A 15,339-nucleotide genomic window follows, 5' to 3' on the forward strand; every position below is an offset into this window, starting at 1 on the left:
CAAAGAAGGTACTGCTGGCTGCAGGGTTATCTGCTTTGGGGAACTAAAGCAGTAAATGGTGAGGAAGGGGTGAAAATAGTAGGTATTGTTGCAGTCATTTTCATGATATTACACCTAATGAATCCAGGGGAAGGCAGAAGAAAATCAAGACTTTGAGGAAAAAGGCAAAGGGATGCTCATGGTGCTGCTTGCTAGGCACTTCCCACTCTTCTGGCTAGAAGCTGATTTCCTTCCCTGTGCAGCAGCCATTCCGTTAAAGTTGTAGGCAATTTAGTGTATAGAAATTGAGGGGATGGATAGAAGCAGGACACAGGTCCTGTCCTGATTATCACAACTTCATCTTCTGTCTCGGCATTGGAAGATTTGTCTCTGAGAGTTTAATTTAGCAGATGACTCAATATTATTTATAGAATCAGTACCTGAAGGGACCTCCAAGAACACTGGGGAGGGGCTTTTTACGAAGGCTTGTAGTGACAGGACAAGGGACAGTCGCTTTGAGCTGGAACAGGGGAGACTTAGGCTGGAGATTAGGAAGAAAATCTTTCTAGTGAGGGTAGTGAGACACTGGAATATGTTGCGCAGGGAGGCTTTGGATTCTCCCTCCATGGAGGTGTTCAAGGCCAAATTCGACAGCCTTGAGCAAGTTGGTCTAATGAAAGGTGTCCCTGCCCATGATAGATATGTTGGAACTTTGATGATGATCTTTAAGGTCCCTTTGAACCCAAACCATGCTATGATTCTATGATCATTAAGGTTGGAAACGACCTCTAAGACCATCAAGTCCAAGTGCCAAGCCAGCACCACCGTGCACACTAAATCATGTCCCCCACAGTGCCAAATCTACTCTTATTTTTAACACCTCCATGGAAAGTGACTCTACCACCTCCCTGGGCAGCCTGCTCCAATGTCTGACTACTCTTTCAGTCAAGATTTTTTTCCTAATATCCCAATATTTAGCAGGATGATAGGGAATATTTCCCCTGCCATCCCAGCAGAGCTTCCTGGTTTCCTGGAAGCATGCTTAAAAAAAACCCAAAACCCCCAAAAAAACACAACTTGCAGCAGTCATCTCATGCCCCAAGCAGAAAGTCTTTGAGACACAGATACCCATGTATCTACTTGGACAATGTTTACGACCAAGCAGTGGCCTGAACCCCACAATGTTTGGGACCAAGCACTCCTGCTCCCTTCCTGGGATGGAGCTAGCCATAATCTTAGGTTTGCAGTGGGTGTGAAGAAGGATTGCCCCTCCTTTTCTGGAAGCAGAAGTGTGGCAGCAGCTCCTGCTTCAGCACATGTGGTGTGTGAGCCCCTGTATGTGTAGATTTCTACTTCTCCTCCTCGCAGGGTGGAAGAGGTGTGAAGCAGCAGCCCCGAGAGCCTCCTCCTAGTGTGGAGCTGCTCTGGCAGGCGGTGAGGGCTTGCCCACCTGCTTGTAGTTGTTTGTCTGACTTGCAGACATATGGGAGACTAGCTAAAATGCAGCAATACATGTGTGGTGGTGTTAAGTGTAAAGAAGCTCGTCCAGATGGCATTCCTGCCCCAGTGAAACCAGTGGACACTAAAAAAAGGGACATTTAGAGTCACTGTTTTGGTTGGTTGCTTTCCTTTCCCTGTCATTTGCAGCAGTAACATCTACATGTCATTTGCATACATGCTGCTTTTACATAAAGCATAAAAAATAACTGAAAAAGAAAGAAACAGTGTGGTTACAAATGTGCTTTGGTTATGATAATTCTCCATGCTCATAACATTTCCATGTCTGTGTATTTCCTCAAGCTTGAAGATTCGTAAAGCTGCATCCAGCCTGAAGACAAACCTCCCTATGACACATTTTGATCTGCTGTTTGCTTTTTTTATTGTTTTGCTCAAACCACAGGCAAAGTCTTGCTGTTTGTAGTTGTGTGCCTTCTTTTGTGGATGGAAAAAACAACAACAACAACCCCTTTCCTTTCTTTTGTTTTCTTTCTCCCAACAGGTCCTGGGTTATAGGTGCAATAGCCCTGCTCTGCCTATTAGGACTGACCTGGGCATTCGGACTCATGTATATTAATGAAAGCACAGTCATCATGGCGTACCTCTTCACCATATTCAATTCTCTGCAGGGAATGTTTATATTCATTTTCCATTGTGTCCTCCAGAAAAAGGTAAGCCAGACAGTTCCTAGCAGCAGAAGAGGTGGTTAGGGGGTGTTTTGTTGCCTAACAACAGCAGCCTAACATCATCTGCGTGCCCTGAATTGGTCTCACGCTGATTTATCCCCCCAGTGCAGTTAATAAGGGTGGTATTTAGACTGCAAACCAGCAAGATGCAGGGGAATGAGGTGATAATGAAGATATGTGACAGTGGCATTTCAGCAGGCAGGGCACACGTTGGAGTCAAGGGAAAAGGCAGCTGACACATTGCAAGGCTTTAGGGTAGCCAACCTGTAGAAGGGCTTTGCCTGCTCTTGGCCAGATTCTCCTTTCCCATGTGCCAGGGTGAGATGGGAGAGACCCCATGAGCATCTAGAGAGGTCTTCATGTGGCTGAATCCCTGCAAGAAATGCTCCCTTCCTATAGCATTGTGCATGGGTTGATGGTGTGTAACAAGGGCTTGCTTCTTACCCTGCTTTTTTATGAAGGGAGGGACCTGTGCTCTGCAACATTTCATTAGCTTGTGTATTGTTTGGTCTTAATGTCAGCTTTTGGAGATCTTCGTCAAACCAAGCACAGTTAAATGCTTCTTGGTGGAGCTTGAAGTATGTCCCAATTAACATTTGCAAGATAGCACTGGAGGAACTTAGGAAAAATCTGGAGGGGAAAAAAATAAAACTCTCCATGTATATATGTACATCAAACTTACAGCCTCTGACACTCAGCAATAAATATTTTTAAGTACCATTTTAATCCCCACTGAGTTCTCCAACTTCATGCATGTCAGCTGAGAAGTTTTTATGTGCATCTTAGTTTCAAAGAAAACTTTCTTTATTCAGTAGGATAAAGTTTCTTTATCCTGGTAGGGAAGAGTTACATCTGGGTCTCAGTTTCTCAGTGGCTTTTGGTTAAATGATTGATTAGGTAAAGTCAAGGCCATGATGAGGTCTGTTCTCCACGTTTTCCTATACAGGGGAGATCTGCCCTATGAATCATAGAATGGTTTGGGTTGGAAGGGACCCTGAAGATCATCTAGTTCCAACCTCCCTGCCATGGGCAGGAACATCTTCCACTAGACCAGGTTGCTCAAGGCTTCATACAACCTGGCCTTGAACACCTCCATGGAGGGGGCATCCAGAGCCTCCCTGGGCAACCTGTTCCAGTGTCTCACCATCCTCCCTGGAAAGAATTTCTTCTTAATCTCCAGTCTAAATCTCCCCTCTTGCAGCTTGAACCCATTCTCCCTTGTCCTACCACTATAAGCTCTTATAAACAGTTTTCTTGTAGGCCTCTTCAAGTAGGCATTATGAATATGAAAACAAAATCAAATTTGATCATACCAAGTGAGCTCTGTGAGCAGTGCCTCTCGAAGAATCTGCAGAGCTATGTAAAAATGGTCTTCTTAAAACCAAAGGAAGAGTTCTGGGGTTTAGAGTTTTGTCCTTGTCATTTCATTTCAAAGTTGTGCAGCTTAAAAACAAAACAAAACAAAACAAAACAAAAAAACAAAAACAAAACCAAAAAAACTCAAAAGCTTTGCACAGAGTCACAGAATCACACAACATTCGGGGTTGGAAGGAACCTTGAAAGATCATACAGTCCAGCCCCCTTGCAAGGACAGGATCACCTACAGAAGGTCACACAGGAATACATCCAGGCAGGTTTTGAAGGTCTCCGTAGAAGGAGACTCCACAACCTCTCTGGACAGTGAGTTTCAGGGCTCTGGCACCTTCACCCCATGGAACCTCCTCTGCTCCAGCTTGCATCCATTGCCCCTTGTCCTATCACTGGACATCACTGAGAGGAGCCTGGCTCTGTCCTCCTGACACTCACCCTTCATGTATTTGTAAACATGAATGGAGTCACCCCTCAGTCTCTTCTTCTCCAAGCTAAAGAGCCCCAGCTCCCTCAGCCTTTCCTCATAGGGAAGATGTTCTACTCCCTTCAGCACCTTTGTGGCTTTGTGATGGACTCTCTCTAGATGCAACTACCTGATGATGTGCCCAGAACTTTCAGCAAGACCTTTTCCAGGCAAGATAATAATAAGACTGCAGGAAGCATCACCATCACTCATTAAACCTGCAGATGCCTCTCTGGTGAAGAGTTTGAACCACTGCCATTGCTCTGACCTCTTGCCTCTGATAGGCCATGCAAAGGATCAGCCCCAAACATCCCATCCCAGCATGACACCACAACATCCTTGGGTATTGTGGGACTCACTTGGCTCAGTGTTTTTGTGTCTCAAGCCAGCCTGCATCCTTAAACTATCACTGATGGATATGGGATCACTCCTGATTTCTGGCTGCAGAGAAGGAAGAAGAGTGAAACTGGTACCTTGCTTTGGGGTAGTTGCATCTCTTCGACCTGACAGATGAGGGAGGGAAAAAATGGAAAAAAAAATCCTTTTTATTCCTATCTATCATGGACTAAAAAATCAGCAAAAAGCTGCAGAGAGGCAAGCAGTGGGTGGCTAATTAAAGCAATTGAATTATTTTCTCTCAGCAAAGGATTGATTAGGCACTCAAGCATATTGGGCACTTGTGGTATTGTGTTTGTCTGGAGCACTCGAGGAAGAGCCTAATGAAAAAAGCTGTAATTTGCTATTTAACTGTTGTTTTGCAGAGTCTGGAAATGCTCAGAAATAGGTTGGCAAAATTTCACAGCTAATATTGTGCTCCAAGCAACCTCAGCTGCTGGTTTTGACCTGCATAGAGTTTGGGGGGGATTTTGGTTTTTTTCTTAGTGGGCAACCTGACCTGCTTTTGGTTTTTTAGAATCATAGAATAGTTTCGATTGCAAATAGATCTCCAAGGCCATCAGATCCAACCATCAACCTAACATCACCGTGGCCATTAAACAATGTCCCAAAGTGTCATGTCCACAATTTGGTACAGACTGCTCATTTTCAGTCTTGCCCCATATTGTTTTGAAGTATAAAAAATCACACTTGAAGCTCAGTCAAAGCTTGGATCCTGCCCTGGCACAAGTCCACCTAGGTTGCCTGAAACGAAGGAGGTGTCATGGCTTTACTCCGGCAAGGAGTTAGCCCAGTTTGATGTGATACCCACTAAAACCTGACTGGCTTCCGTGGTGCTGTGGGAGGGCAGACTCCAGCCACTGCAGAGCACTGGGAATATAATCTCTAGGGCCTCTGCCTCTACAGTTCCCTCAAGAAAGGCTGAGAGACCTGAGGCTGTTTAGTCTGCAGAAGAGTAGCCTGAGAGGGGATCTTGTTAATGTTCAGAAATATCTGAAGAATGGGTGTCAAGAAGAAGGGACCAGGCTCTAGTTAATGACAGGACAAGAGGCAGTGGATGCAAACTGGAACACAGAAGATCCACCTCAACATGAGGAACAACTTCTCTCTTGTGAGGGTGTTAGAGACCTGGAGCAGGCTACACAGGGAGGTTGTGGAGACTCCTTCTCTGGAGACTTTCAAGACCAGTCTGGATGCATTCCTGTGTGACCTGCCCTAGATGATCATGCTTTGGCATGGGGGTTGAACTCAATTATCTCCAGAGGTCCCTTCTAACCTCTACCGTTCTATGATTCTGTGATTCAACTTGACTGCAAGAAATAATGTAAAAAGAAATAAAATAAATCAATAGCTCTTATATGTTTCTTCTCAAATTTTTCTTCTTAGTCCTCTGCCAGGAGCAATAACTTTTAGTACCTTGATGAGCCAATATGGTAGTTTATATCAAATCTATGAGGATATTAATTTTCAGTCATAAATTAGGTATCTGGAGATTTTCCCATGCTCCTTTCATGTGCCTCAGTGGAAACTGGAATCAATTGGTGTCAACAAGCTTTGCTGCATAAAAGCAGTCCCTCACACCATTGCAAACAGGGAACTAACCTACTGTGACCATTCAGCTGCAAGCTGTAATAGGCTTCTCCCTCACCTACTGCAGCAGCTACTGTTTCAATGACCCACTGAGGAAAGATTCATAGATTGATAGGTTTGTGGAATGGTTGGGATCATCTAGTTCCAACCTCCTTAAGGGACACCTTCCACTAGACCAGGTAGCTCAAGGCCCTGTCCAACCTTGCCTTGAACACCTCCAGGGAGAGGGCATCCGTAGCCTTCCTGGACAACTTGTTCCAGTGTCTAACCACCTGTAAAGAATTTGTTTCTAATCTCCCCTCTTCCAGCTGCATGCCATTCCCTCTTGTCCTATCACTACAACCCCTGTAAAAAGCCCCTTTCATGTGCTGGAACGCTGCTCTAAGGTTTCCCCAGAGCTCTGTCAGGTCGTGGGCTGGAGGAGGAGCTGCCTGCTAATCCCTGTTGCTTTTTCCTTGGCTAGGTCCGCAAAGAGTATGGAAAATGTCTGCGCACGCATTGCTGTAGTGGGAAAAGTACAGAGAGCTCCATTGGCTCAGGAAAAACCTCGGGGTCACGGACACCTGGAAGATATTCCACAGGCTCACAGGTAATCCACACCCCAATGCTTTGCCCCACCACCCCGATGTCCTTCCTGGATGTGCTGGGGAGGCAAGCTCCACTTGGTACCAAAGGAGCTGCCTTAGAGCTCTCCCTTGTGCAGCCATAGAGATTTCCCTTCCTTCCAAGACCTGAAGTCAACATAGTGACTTCCCTTGAGATGTGGTGGCAATTAGCGCTTGTCCAAGAACTTTCTAAATAGCTGCAATGAGAATAAAAAGCCCAAATTTATCTTCCAGAGACAGGTGAAGATCATCATTCTGTCCTGGTTCAGGATGTGTCCTGTTCCCATTCTCCATAGGAATCAGGAGCTGGGAGCATTTTGTCAACTATGCTACATCCCAGTAGATCCTTTGATCGTGAGCTGTAGGTTGTTGTCACTGTGCAGGAATGATTCTGCAGCCACCAAGTATTTCTCTGGCTTAAAAAAAAAAAAAAGACTCTAAGAGTCTTCACAGTCAGAGGCCTTTCCTTCAGGCATTCACGCAGCCCCTAGCCTCACTAAGTTTGTAGACCTCTTAGGAGAACCTATTGGTGTCAGATTATTTTATTCAGTTATAGGATTTGTTATGCTTTGATCACCCCCCAAAATTCAGGTTTTTGTGTCATTTGTGCACTTGGCAGTTGTGAAACTTAACTTGTAGGCATAGATGCAGATTGATGGATGAAGAGTTCCTAACAAATGAAGATGCTTAGTTGGTAATCAATAGGAAGCAAACAGAAATGTACTCAGTATCACTAATGGAAGTAACTCTACATGACAGTTCCACTATGAAATTATGAAAGACAAGCAGCAAGTAGCAGTTTATAACCTCCTAGGAAAAACCTAATTTGCAATTTATGTCTTGGAGCAAATTATTATTTATATTCAGCCGTTTCCAAGATGCCACCCAAGAGCTCCACTTTGGCATTGGCATAGATCTGGATGCAACTTGGGGCAAATAATAACAACATGGAACTTCTCTCCAGTAGGCCAGAAAAATCCCACAGTAATCAATAAATGTTCAAAACTCACTCTATCCAGTGACATTTACATGGCTGATTTGAAAGCCTTTGGTTGTACATAACTTAGCTGCTGAGTAGATGCACTACTCTCCAAGAAGAGCTGACTTGAGTGGGCCCTTTCTCTCGGAGATCTCACCACAAGAAGCCCTTCTGAGCATGATCCTAGTCTGTTGGCAGCAGTCTTCTCATGGCAGGCAAGGTTTGAGATACCAAGAATATTATATTGACTGCAGAAGCTTGTCCTTGGAGGCTAGAAATACCTGAGACCTACTGTAGGCAGGAGAATGTCACACAGGTGATAGAAGGTGAATGGAGATCAGCCTGAGCTGTTAAAAGCATCAAACTCCTACCTTTTGAATAGAGAAGTCCAGAAGGAGCCAAGTCCCAAGGTTTTGGTTTTGTTTTTTTTTTTCTTTCTCTGAAAAGCACTTAGGAAACAGAATAATTAATCCACAATGGATCACACCAGAGAAATGCAATAGATTAAATGTCCAGGTGAAAAATAATTGCTGTAAAAGTGCATGGGTCTCATGTCACATTGTGTTTCCATTTATAGAGGGCTAATGCACGATTAGGAGATGCCATTACTCCCTAGTTAATGAGTAGTAGAGGAGGCATTTTGCAGCTTTGACCACATGAGTAAGCCCTGGAAGATCTTGCATGGCTAAGATTCCAATACAGGAAGCACTGAACTTTTAGCAGTTAGGAAAACCATGGAACCAAACTTCTTGATCTTCCCAGCTGCCTTAACACCACTTTCATGCATCCATGAGACATGTCCATCGTAATCTGATAGGTGAGGTGAGGTGAGGTGAGGTGAGGTGAGGTGAGGTGAGATGAGGGAGAGTTTCCCCTGGACACATCTGGGTTCCCCAGTTATCTTCACATAGGGATTATGGTTGAACCACTTGCATGATGCGTATTGGCTGATGTTTAGATCTTGGTCTAGTTGGGGTGGGATGAGACAGTAGCATAAAAGCCACTGAGGTAGATGCTCCAGCATATCTGAGAAATAAAACAGAAGGCCAGCATATGCAGGACACTGTTTCCCCAGCAGAAGCAGAAGCTCTATCACAGATGGCAAAAACATCCCAGATTTTTCTGCAGGAGAGCATGAGTCATTCATTTAAGGGGGATTTTTTTTTCCTCCCCTTGATATTCCCCAAGCAGGATAGTAGCTATAGAAGACTTTTCATTCAGGGGCACTGCAGATCAAGTCTTCTGTTGCTCTTCACAAAACACAAGACACTGAGATAGAACATGGAGCATATCTGTTTCTGTGTGTAAGCTATTTTTTCTGTTATTTGGTGCTGTGTAGATAAACCTGGAGCTCACATGGCTCTAGGTTTCTCTCCAATACCATTTTCTACTGTTTGGTGTTTTCATTCATTGTTAATGCAATCCAGTGATGCATTTCTTCTGGGAGATAGATCTTTGTGCTAGGAAGTTCAGCAGTCAGGGGCTTGCATACACAAGGCAAGCAAGACAGCAACCACATGCTTACAGCTGTCCAGAGACAAGTCTTATCCTGAGCCAGACATGCCAGTAGCCACCTTTAGGGAGGCAGGAGGAAACTTATCTTTCAGATGCTGAAGAATTAATTATCTGCTGTGGTTCAATCCCCCTTCAGAGCCGGATTCGTAGGATGTGGAACGACACAGTTCGAAAGCAGTCCGAGTCTTCCTTTATTACTGGAGACATAAACAGTTCAGCTTCACTCAACAGAGGTAATTATGAACTCTTTTTCATTTCTCTAATTCTTGTAATGGCTTTAAGGAAACTGAAATGTGTTGCCCCTTTTCTTTCCGTTCCCCTCCTCCTCCTCCCCTCGTCTGGCACTGGACCCTATTCTCCCACATAAGAAATGTTCTGATGATAACTAGAAGGAGGTTTTGTGGTGGTTGTTGCCTTTTATTCCTTTCTTTTCTTTCTTTCTTTATACATTTTACAATTGAGAATTGTTATTTCTGGAAGGGAGTTAGAAAAAGTAAAAAAAAAAAAAAAAATCTTAAAAGAAATGTCCCCTTTTCCTCAGCAAACTGCTAGGACCAGAAGGTGCTGAGGTGTCAGAGCTCCTTGTTGGCAATAGAAATTGGCCATGATGGCACTGTACAGCCTGTGGTGAGCATCACAGCAGTCCTGATTGTCTTGGTTAGGTAACAATGCTGTCACATTTACACAAGCAACAATGACGGGCAGAGCAGAAGCCAAAGAATAAACCATGCTTGGAACAAAGTTGTCTGCATTGATGTTCATAAACCTAGTCTGAAGAACTGTGTGATGTGAACTTCATAGACATACTCAGAGGAAAAGCTCTCAGAAATGTGGATGCCACACAAAATGTGGTGCCTGGCATGGGAGGAAATCTGAGCAGCTCTTTTATTTAAAGAAAAGTCTTTTTCCTCCAGGGAGTTGCAGGGAAATGACAGTGAGGGAGCACCACACAAAGCCTCAGAGTTTGGATTCTTTCTCCTCTGGTACAATTCAGCACTCTCACGTGCTGGAGAAGTAACAGCTGAGGGTCTGTGGCAGTGTGCAGCCACCTTCTTTGAAGCAGCAAGCAGGGAGGGGAGGTTACATGCGCCCACATGGCTCCAAGTGCTGTGTGTGTTGGTGTGACTGGTGGAAAGGACAAAGGTTTTGAAACACAAACTAGTGAAGTTGTGGGCTTCTCAGTTCAAGAGAGACAGGAAACTGCTGGGGAGAGTCCAAAGGAGGGCCACAAAGATGCTGAGGGGACAGGAGCATCTCTGTGACGAGGAAAGGCTGGGAGACCTGGGATTGTTTAACCTGGAAAAGAGCAGCCTAAGAGGGGATCTTCTCAACACTCAGCAAGAGCTCAAGGGTGAAGGTCAAGAGGATGGGGCTGCGTTCTTTTCAGTAGTGCCCAGTGACAGAACAGTGCCCAATGGACACAAGCTAGAACACAGGAGGTTTCACTTGAACTCAAGCAAAAACTTCTTTGCTGTGAGAGTGCAGAAGTCCTGGAGCAGACTGCCCAGAGAGGCTGTGGAGTCTCCTTCTCTGGAAACTTTCAAACCCCCACCCCCCACCCCCGGACACATTCCTGTGCAACCTGCTCTTGATGACTTTGCTTTAGCAGGGGGGTTGGACAAGATGATCTCCAGAGATCCCTTCCAACCCCCACCATTCTGTGATTCTCTGAATTACTTTATGGTGTAGCTTTGAGCAACCAGATGCCAAATTCTGTTTTGTGTCTGTCCAAATGATGCTGGAATTAAGAGGGGGTAGAATTGGGATTCCTGAGTCTGGATCGTCCCTCATGGAAGTGAAAATCAAAAGTATTTACAGTCTTGGTGGTTGGACAGCAAAGCTCAAGGGAAAATTGAGTTGGGACTCAAGTCTTACAAGAGTGGCTGAGGGAACTGGAATTGTTCAGTCTGGAGGAGGCTGAGGGAAGACCTCATTGCTCTCTCCAACTCCCTAAAAGGAGGCTGCAGTGAGGTGAAGGTTGGTCTCTTCTCCTAGTATGAGGTGATAGAAGGAGAGGAAATCATCTGAAATTGTGTCAGGGGAGTTTTAGGTTGGATAGCAGGAAAAATTTCTTTGCTGCAAGAGTGCTCAGGCATTGGAACAGGCTGCCCAGGGAGGTGATGGAGTCATGTTCAAGAGATGTGTAGATGTGGTGCTCTGGAAAAAGTTTTAATGGTCATGGTGGTATTGGGTTGAAGGTTAGACTCAATGATCTTGGATGTCTCTTCCAATCAGAACAATTCTATCATTCTATATCTTTGGTTCTTAGTCAGTCTTTATGCACCCAGAATTCTCATTGAGTTGAGGATGAGTTTTGTTTGAGAGCAGGCTTGAAGGGCTGTTACTGTGATGGTGGTAATATGGACCTCCTGAGTGCTGGGGAACTGAGAGAACATGATTCACTTCTCTGGACATTATATATATGTATCACTTAAAACAGTGCAAAGGGGGAAGTACTGTAGTTAAGATGTGGAGATGTGGGTTTGTCCCTCAACCTTCTCTGCTGGCTTTTGTGCCCAGATATTTTCATATTGCACTGAAGAAACATCAATGAAGGTATCTATAAGTTGCAATCACTGCTAATGCCTGATTTATCCCCATGTCTTGCCCTTGCAGCTCTCTCTTTCTTTGCATCAAAGACTGGAGAGCCACAGCCAGTCTGCTCAAGGGGGTTGGTTGTCACACAAAGGATACAAGAACTGCTGTTTCCTTCCACCATCCTCCCCCCCTCTGCTCTGTCCTGGTGAGGCCTCATCTGGAGTACTGGGTTCAGTTCTGGGCTCCCCATGACAGGGAACTGCCTGAGAGGGTACAGCAAAGGGTTGTGCAGATCATTAGGGGAAAAAAAAACATCTGTCTTATGAAGAAAGGTGTCTGCAAAATCACAGAATCTTAGAATGGCTTGGGTTGGAGTGGACCTTAAAGCTCATCTAGTTGAAACCCCCCCAGCCGTGCTCAAGGCCTCATCCAACCTGGCTTTTAACAGCTCCAGGGAAGGGACATCCGCAACCTCCCTGGGCAACCTGTTCCAGTGTCTCACCACCCTCATGGTGGAGAATTTCTTCTTAATCTCCAGTCTAAATCTCTCCTCTCAAAGCCATTCCCATTTATCCTATCACTACAAGCCCTTGTAAAAAGTCCCTCTACAGCTTTCTTGTAGGCCCCCTTCAGGTACTGGACAGTTGCTCTAAGGTCTCCCTGAAGCCTTCTCTTCTCCAGGGTGAACAGCCCCCACTCTTTCAGCCTGTCCCTGTAGAAGAGGTGTTCCAGCCCTCTGATGATCTTTGTGACTTCCTCTGGACCAGCTCAGACAGTTCTATGTCCTTCTTGTGCTGGGGAAACCAGAACTGGATGCAGTACTCCTGGTAGGGTCTCACCAGAGCAGAGCAGAGGGGCAGAATCACCTCCCTTGTCCTGCTGGTCACACTTCTTTTGATGCAGCCCAAGGCATGGTTGGCCTTCTGGGCTGGAAGTGAAAACATTTCTTTGGGAACTAGCATCTCCAAAGCAGCAGGTGCTCAGTTCTGCTAGGAAAACGCCCTTGACATCAGCAGTAATCTCAGCTGCATGGGGCCCTGGATATTTCACACTTTATCCTATTCATTCCATCTGGAAAGAAATATTTCTGGTCTTAGTGCTTTGCATTGAGCACAGGTTGTTTCTACAGTTCCTCCAGAGAGAGCTGCAGCTTGAACAAACCAGTGAGGCAATGTGGTGTGCAAACTTCTTGTCCTCTTCTTAATATATTGATGCATAGCAAGCTTTAAAGGAGATGTTTCATTAATATTTTGTTTACATCTGTGCAGCAAAATCTGAGAGGAGTCAAGTGAGAGCCTGGAGTTGTATGGTTAGTAGTTTTCTCTACCCAAGGTTCATACTCACAATTTTTTTGCATGAAGATAGCTGTATTATCCCAGATTAAACCTTCCTTATATACTGGTGTTTTCCCCAGAGCCTTCAGACAGCAGCTCTCTTTCTAAAACAGGGCAAAACTAATCCTTTCTCCCCAGAACAGTCCTATCCTCCAGGTCCTGGCTCAACCCCACTTCTCCATGTCCTGGGCCAGCACTGATTTTTCACGTTTCTGTCATGGGAACAGAAAGCAGTGAGGCATCCTCCATCTGGTGTGTTTCCTCCTTTAAGCCTTTTTAACCCTGATCACAGTCACAGCACTCATAGTCCTCTGCTGCTTGAAATGTCCCAGGCAAGACAGCTGGCTCTAACTCTCTCTATTCCTGTAGATTGACCAGCATCCCCCACTTGAGGAAGGACATTGAGATGCTGGAGTGTATCCAGAGAAGGGCAATAAAGCTGGTGAAGGGTCTGGAGAACAGGTCTGGTGAGGAGCAGCTGAGAGAACTGGGGTTGTTCAGTCTGGAGAAGAGGAGGCTGAGAGGAAACCTCATTGCTCTCTACAGCTCCCTGAAAGGAGATTGGAGTGAGGTGGCAGTTAGTCTCTTATCCCTAGTATCAGATTTTAGGACCAGGAATGGGGATGCCACAACCCCCCTGGGCAGCATGTTCCAATACCTGACCACTCATTTAAGAAAGAAATTTTTCCTAATCTCCAACCTAAACCTCCCCTGGTACAATTTCAGGCCATTTCCTCTTGTCCTATCACCTGACACTAAGACTGACCTCCACCTCATGCAAACCTCTTTTCAAGGAGTGGTAGAGATCAATGAGGTCTCCCCTAAGCCTTCTCCAAATTAAACACCCCCAGTTCCCTCAGATGCTCCTCACCAGACCTGTTCTCCAGACCTTTCACCAGCTGGGAAATCCATATTCACAAACTGTTTGCTCTCAAGCAACTGGGATGAAATGGAAAACAGAAATGAGGACATTGTTTGCCCCTGCCCCTTACCTCTTCCCAAATGCCTGTGTTATTGCATACCTCAACTTGCAAGTAAGGCTCCATAATAAAGAGTTGATTTCTCTTTTCCTTATTATTTCTCCCCTGTGTTTTTTATGTCAACCACAAAGACTTCATCTGAGGCATGCACAGGAAAAAAAGGGGAAATTATTGCTCTTGTTTTCAGAGATAATCAGTTTAATGTCAAATTCATGTGGATTTCTTCATAACGAACAGAACAAATTGAGCTCAAATTCAAACAGTGGGAATCTTGAGTCAGAGGGGAAAATTAAAATGAAGAACATTAATATCCTGATTTCTAAGCCAACCGAGACCTGATTGTTTCCTAAATGAAATCTCCCATCAAATTCCTCCCACCCACCCAAAAAAATATAATTAAGCTGTGATTTCCAGCCTGAAATCGTATCTGCACTCAACTCAGCAGGGATGACTGTGTGTGTTGCAGGGAGAGTGGGGGATGTTTGAAAGTCTCTTCAGGTGGCCATATTTTCCTGCATTTTCAGGGAGCAGTTATTTAGAAAACACGGTAGAAGGTGAAATCCTTCCTTTGGTAGGAGATTGTCATTCCAGAAGATGGGAGCTGCACATTTCTGTTGGGGCACTGCAGGCAGTCAGGTTTGGGTCCCTCAGGTTCGGATCTTCCTCTTCTGCTCAGAGACAGAGGCTGGTGAATGTGCCTTGGTGTTGCAAGATGAAGATGCTTCGATTTGTCTGTCTGCAGGGTTGGTGGGTGGCAGCAATGAGGGCACAACTTGAATACTGGGCTCAGTATTGGGGCCCTTACTACACAACAGACATTGAGGTGTTAGAGCAGGTCCAGAGAGGGGCAACAAAGCTGGTGAAGGGTCTGGAGAACAGGGCTGGTGAGGAGCAGCTGAGGGAAATGGGGGTGTTTAGTTTAGGAGAAAATCATAGAATCATAGAATCATAGAATCAAGAAGGCTGGAAGAGACCTCAAAGATCATCGAGTCCAACCTGCCACCCTACACCTCATGACTATCTAAACCATGGCACCAAGTGCCACGTCCAATCCCCTCTTGAACACCTCCAGGGATGGTGACTCCACCACCACCAAATGAGGCTGAGGGGAGACCTCATTGCTCTCTACAGCTTCCTGAAAGGGGGTTGGAGTAGGTGAGGGTTGGTCTCTTCTGCCTAGTATCAGGTGATATGATGAGAGGAAATGGCCAGAAAGTGTGCCCGGAGAAATTGAGGTTGGAGACTGAGAAAAATTTCTTTGCTGCAAGAGTGGTTAGGCGTTGGAACAGGCTGCCCAGGGAGGTGGTGGAATCACCAATCCTGGAGGTATTCCAAAAACTTGTAGGTGTGTCACTTTGGGACATGCTTAAATGGACATGGTGATGTTGGGTTGACGGTTGGACTTG

The 15,339-nt window shown here is 45.3% G+C and overlaps 1 protein-coding gene across 17 annotated transcripts in view; it reads left to right on the forward strand.

Annotated features, from left to right (window-relative positions):
* Positions 1-15,339, forward strand: part of ADGRL3 (adhesion G protein-coupled receptor L3) — a 308,221-nt gene that overhangs the window by 275,663 nt on the left and 17,219 nt on the right. For all 17 annotated transcript variants that reach the window (XM_054382986.1, XM_054382990.1, XM_054382987.1 and 14 more), the window contains 3 exons: positions 1,979-2,147; positions 6,446-6,571; positions 9,218-9,314. In XM_054382986.1, the coding sequence (XP_054238961.1) occupies positions 1,979-2,147; positions 6,446-6,571; positions 9,218-9,314 (392 nt within the window). The remainder of the gene's footprint in view (positions 1-1,978; positions 2,148-6,445; positions 6,572-9,217; positions 9,315-15,339) is intronic.

This window comes from Indicator indicator, chromosome 8 (genome assembly GCF_027791375.1).
Source record: "Indicator indicator isolate 239-I01 chromosome 8, UM_Iind_1.1, whole genome shotgun sequence".
NCBI lineage: Eukaryota > Metazoa > Chordata > Aves > Piciformes > Indicatoridae > Indicator > Indicator indicator.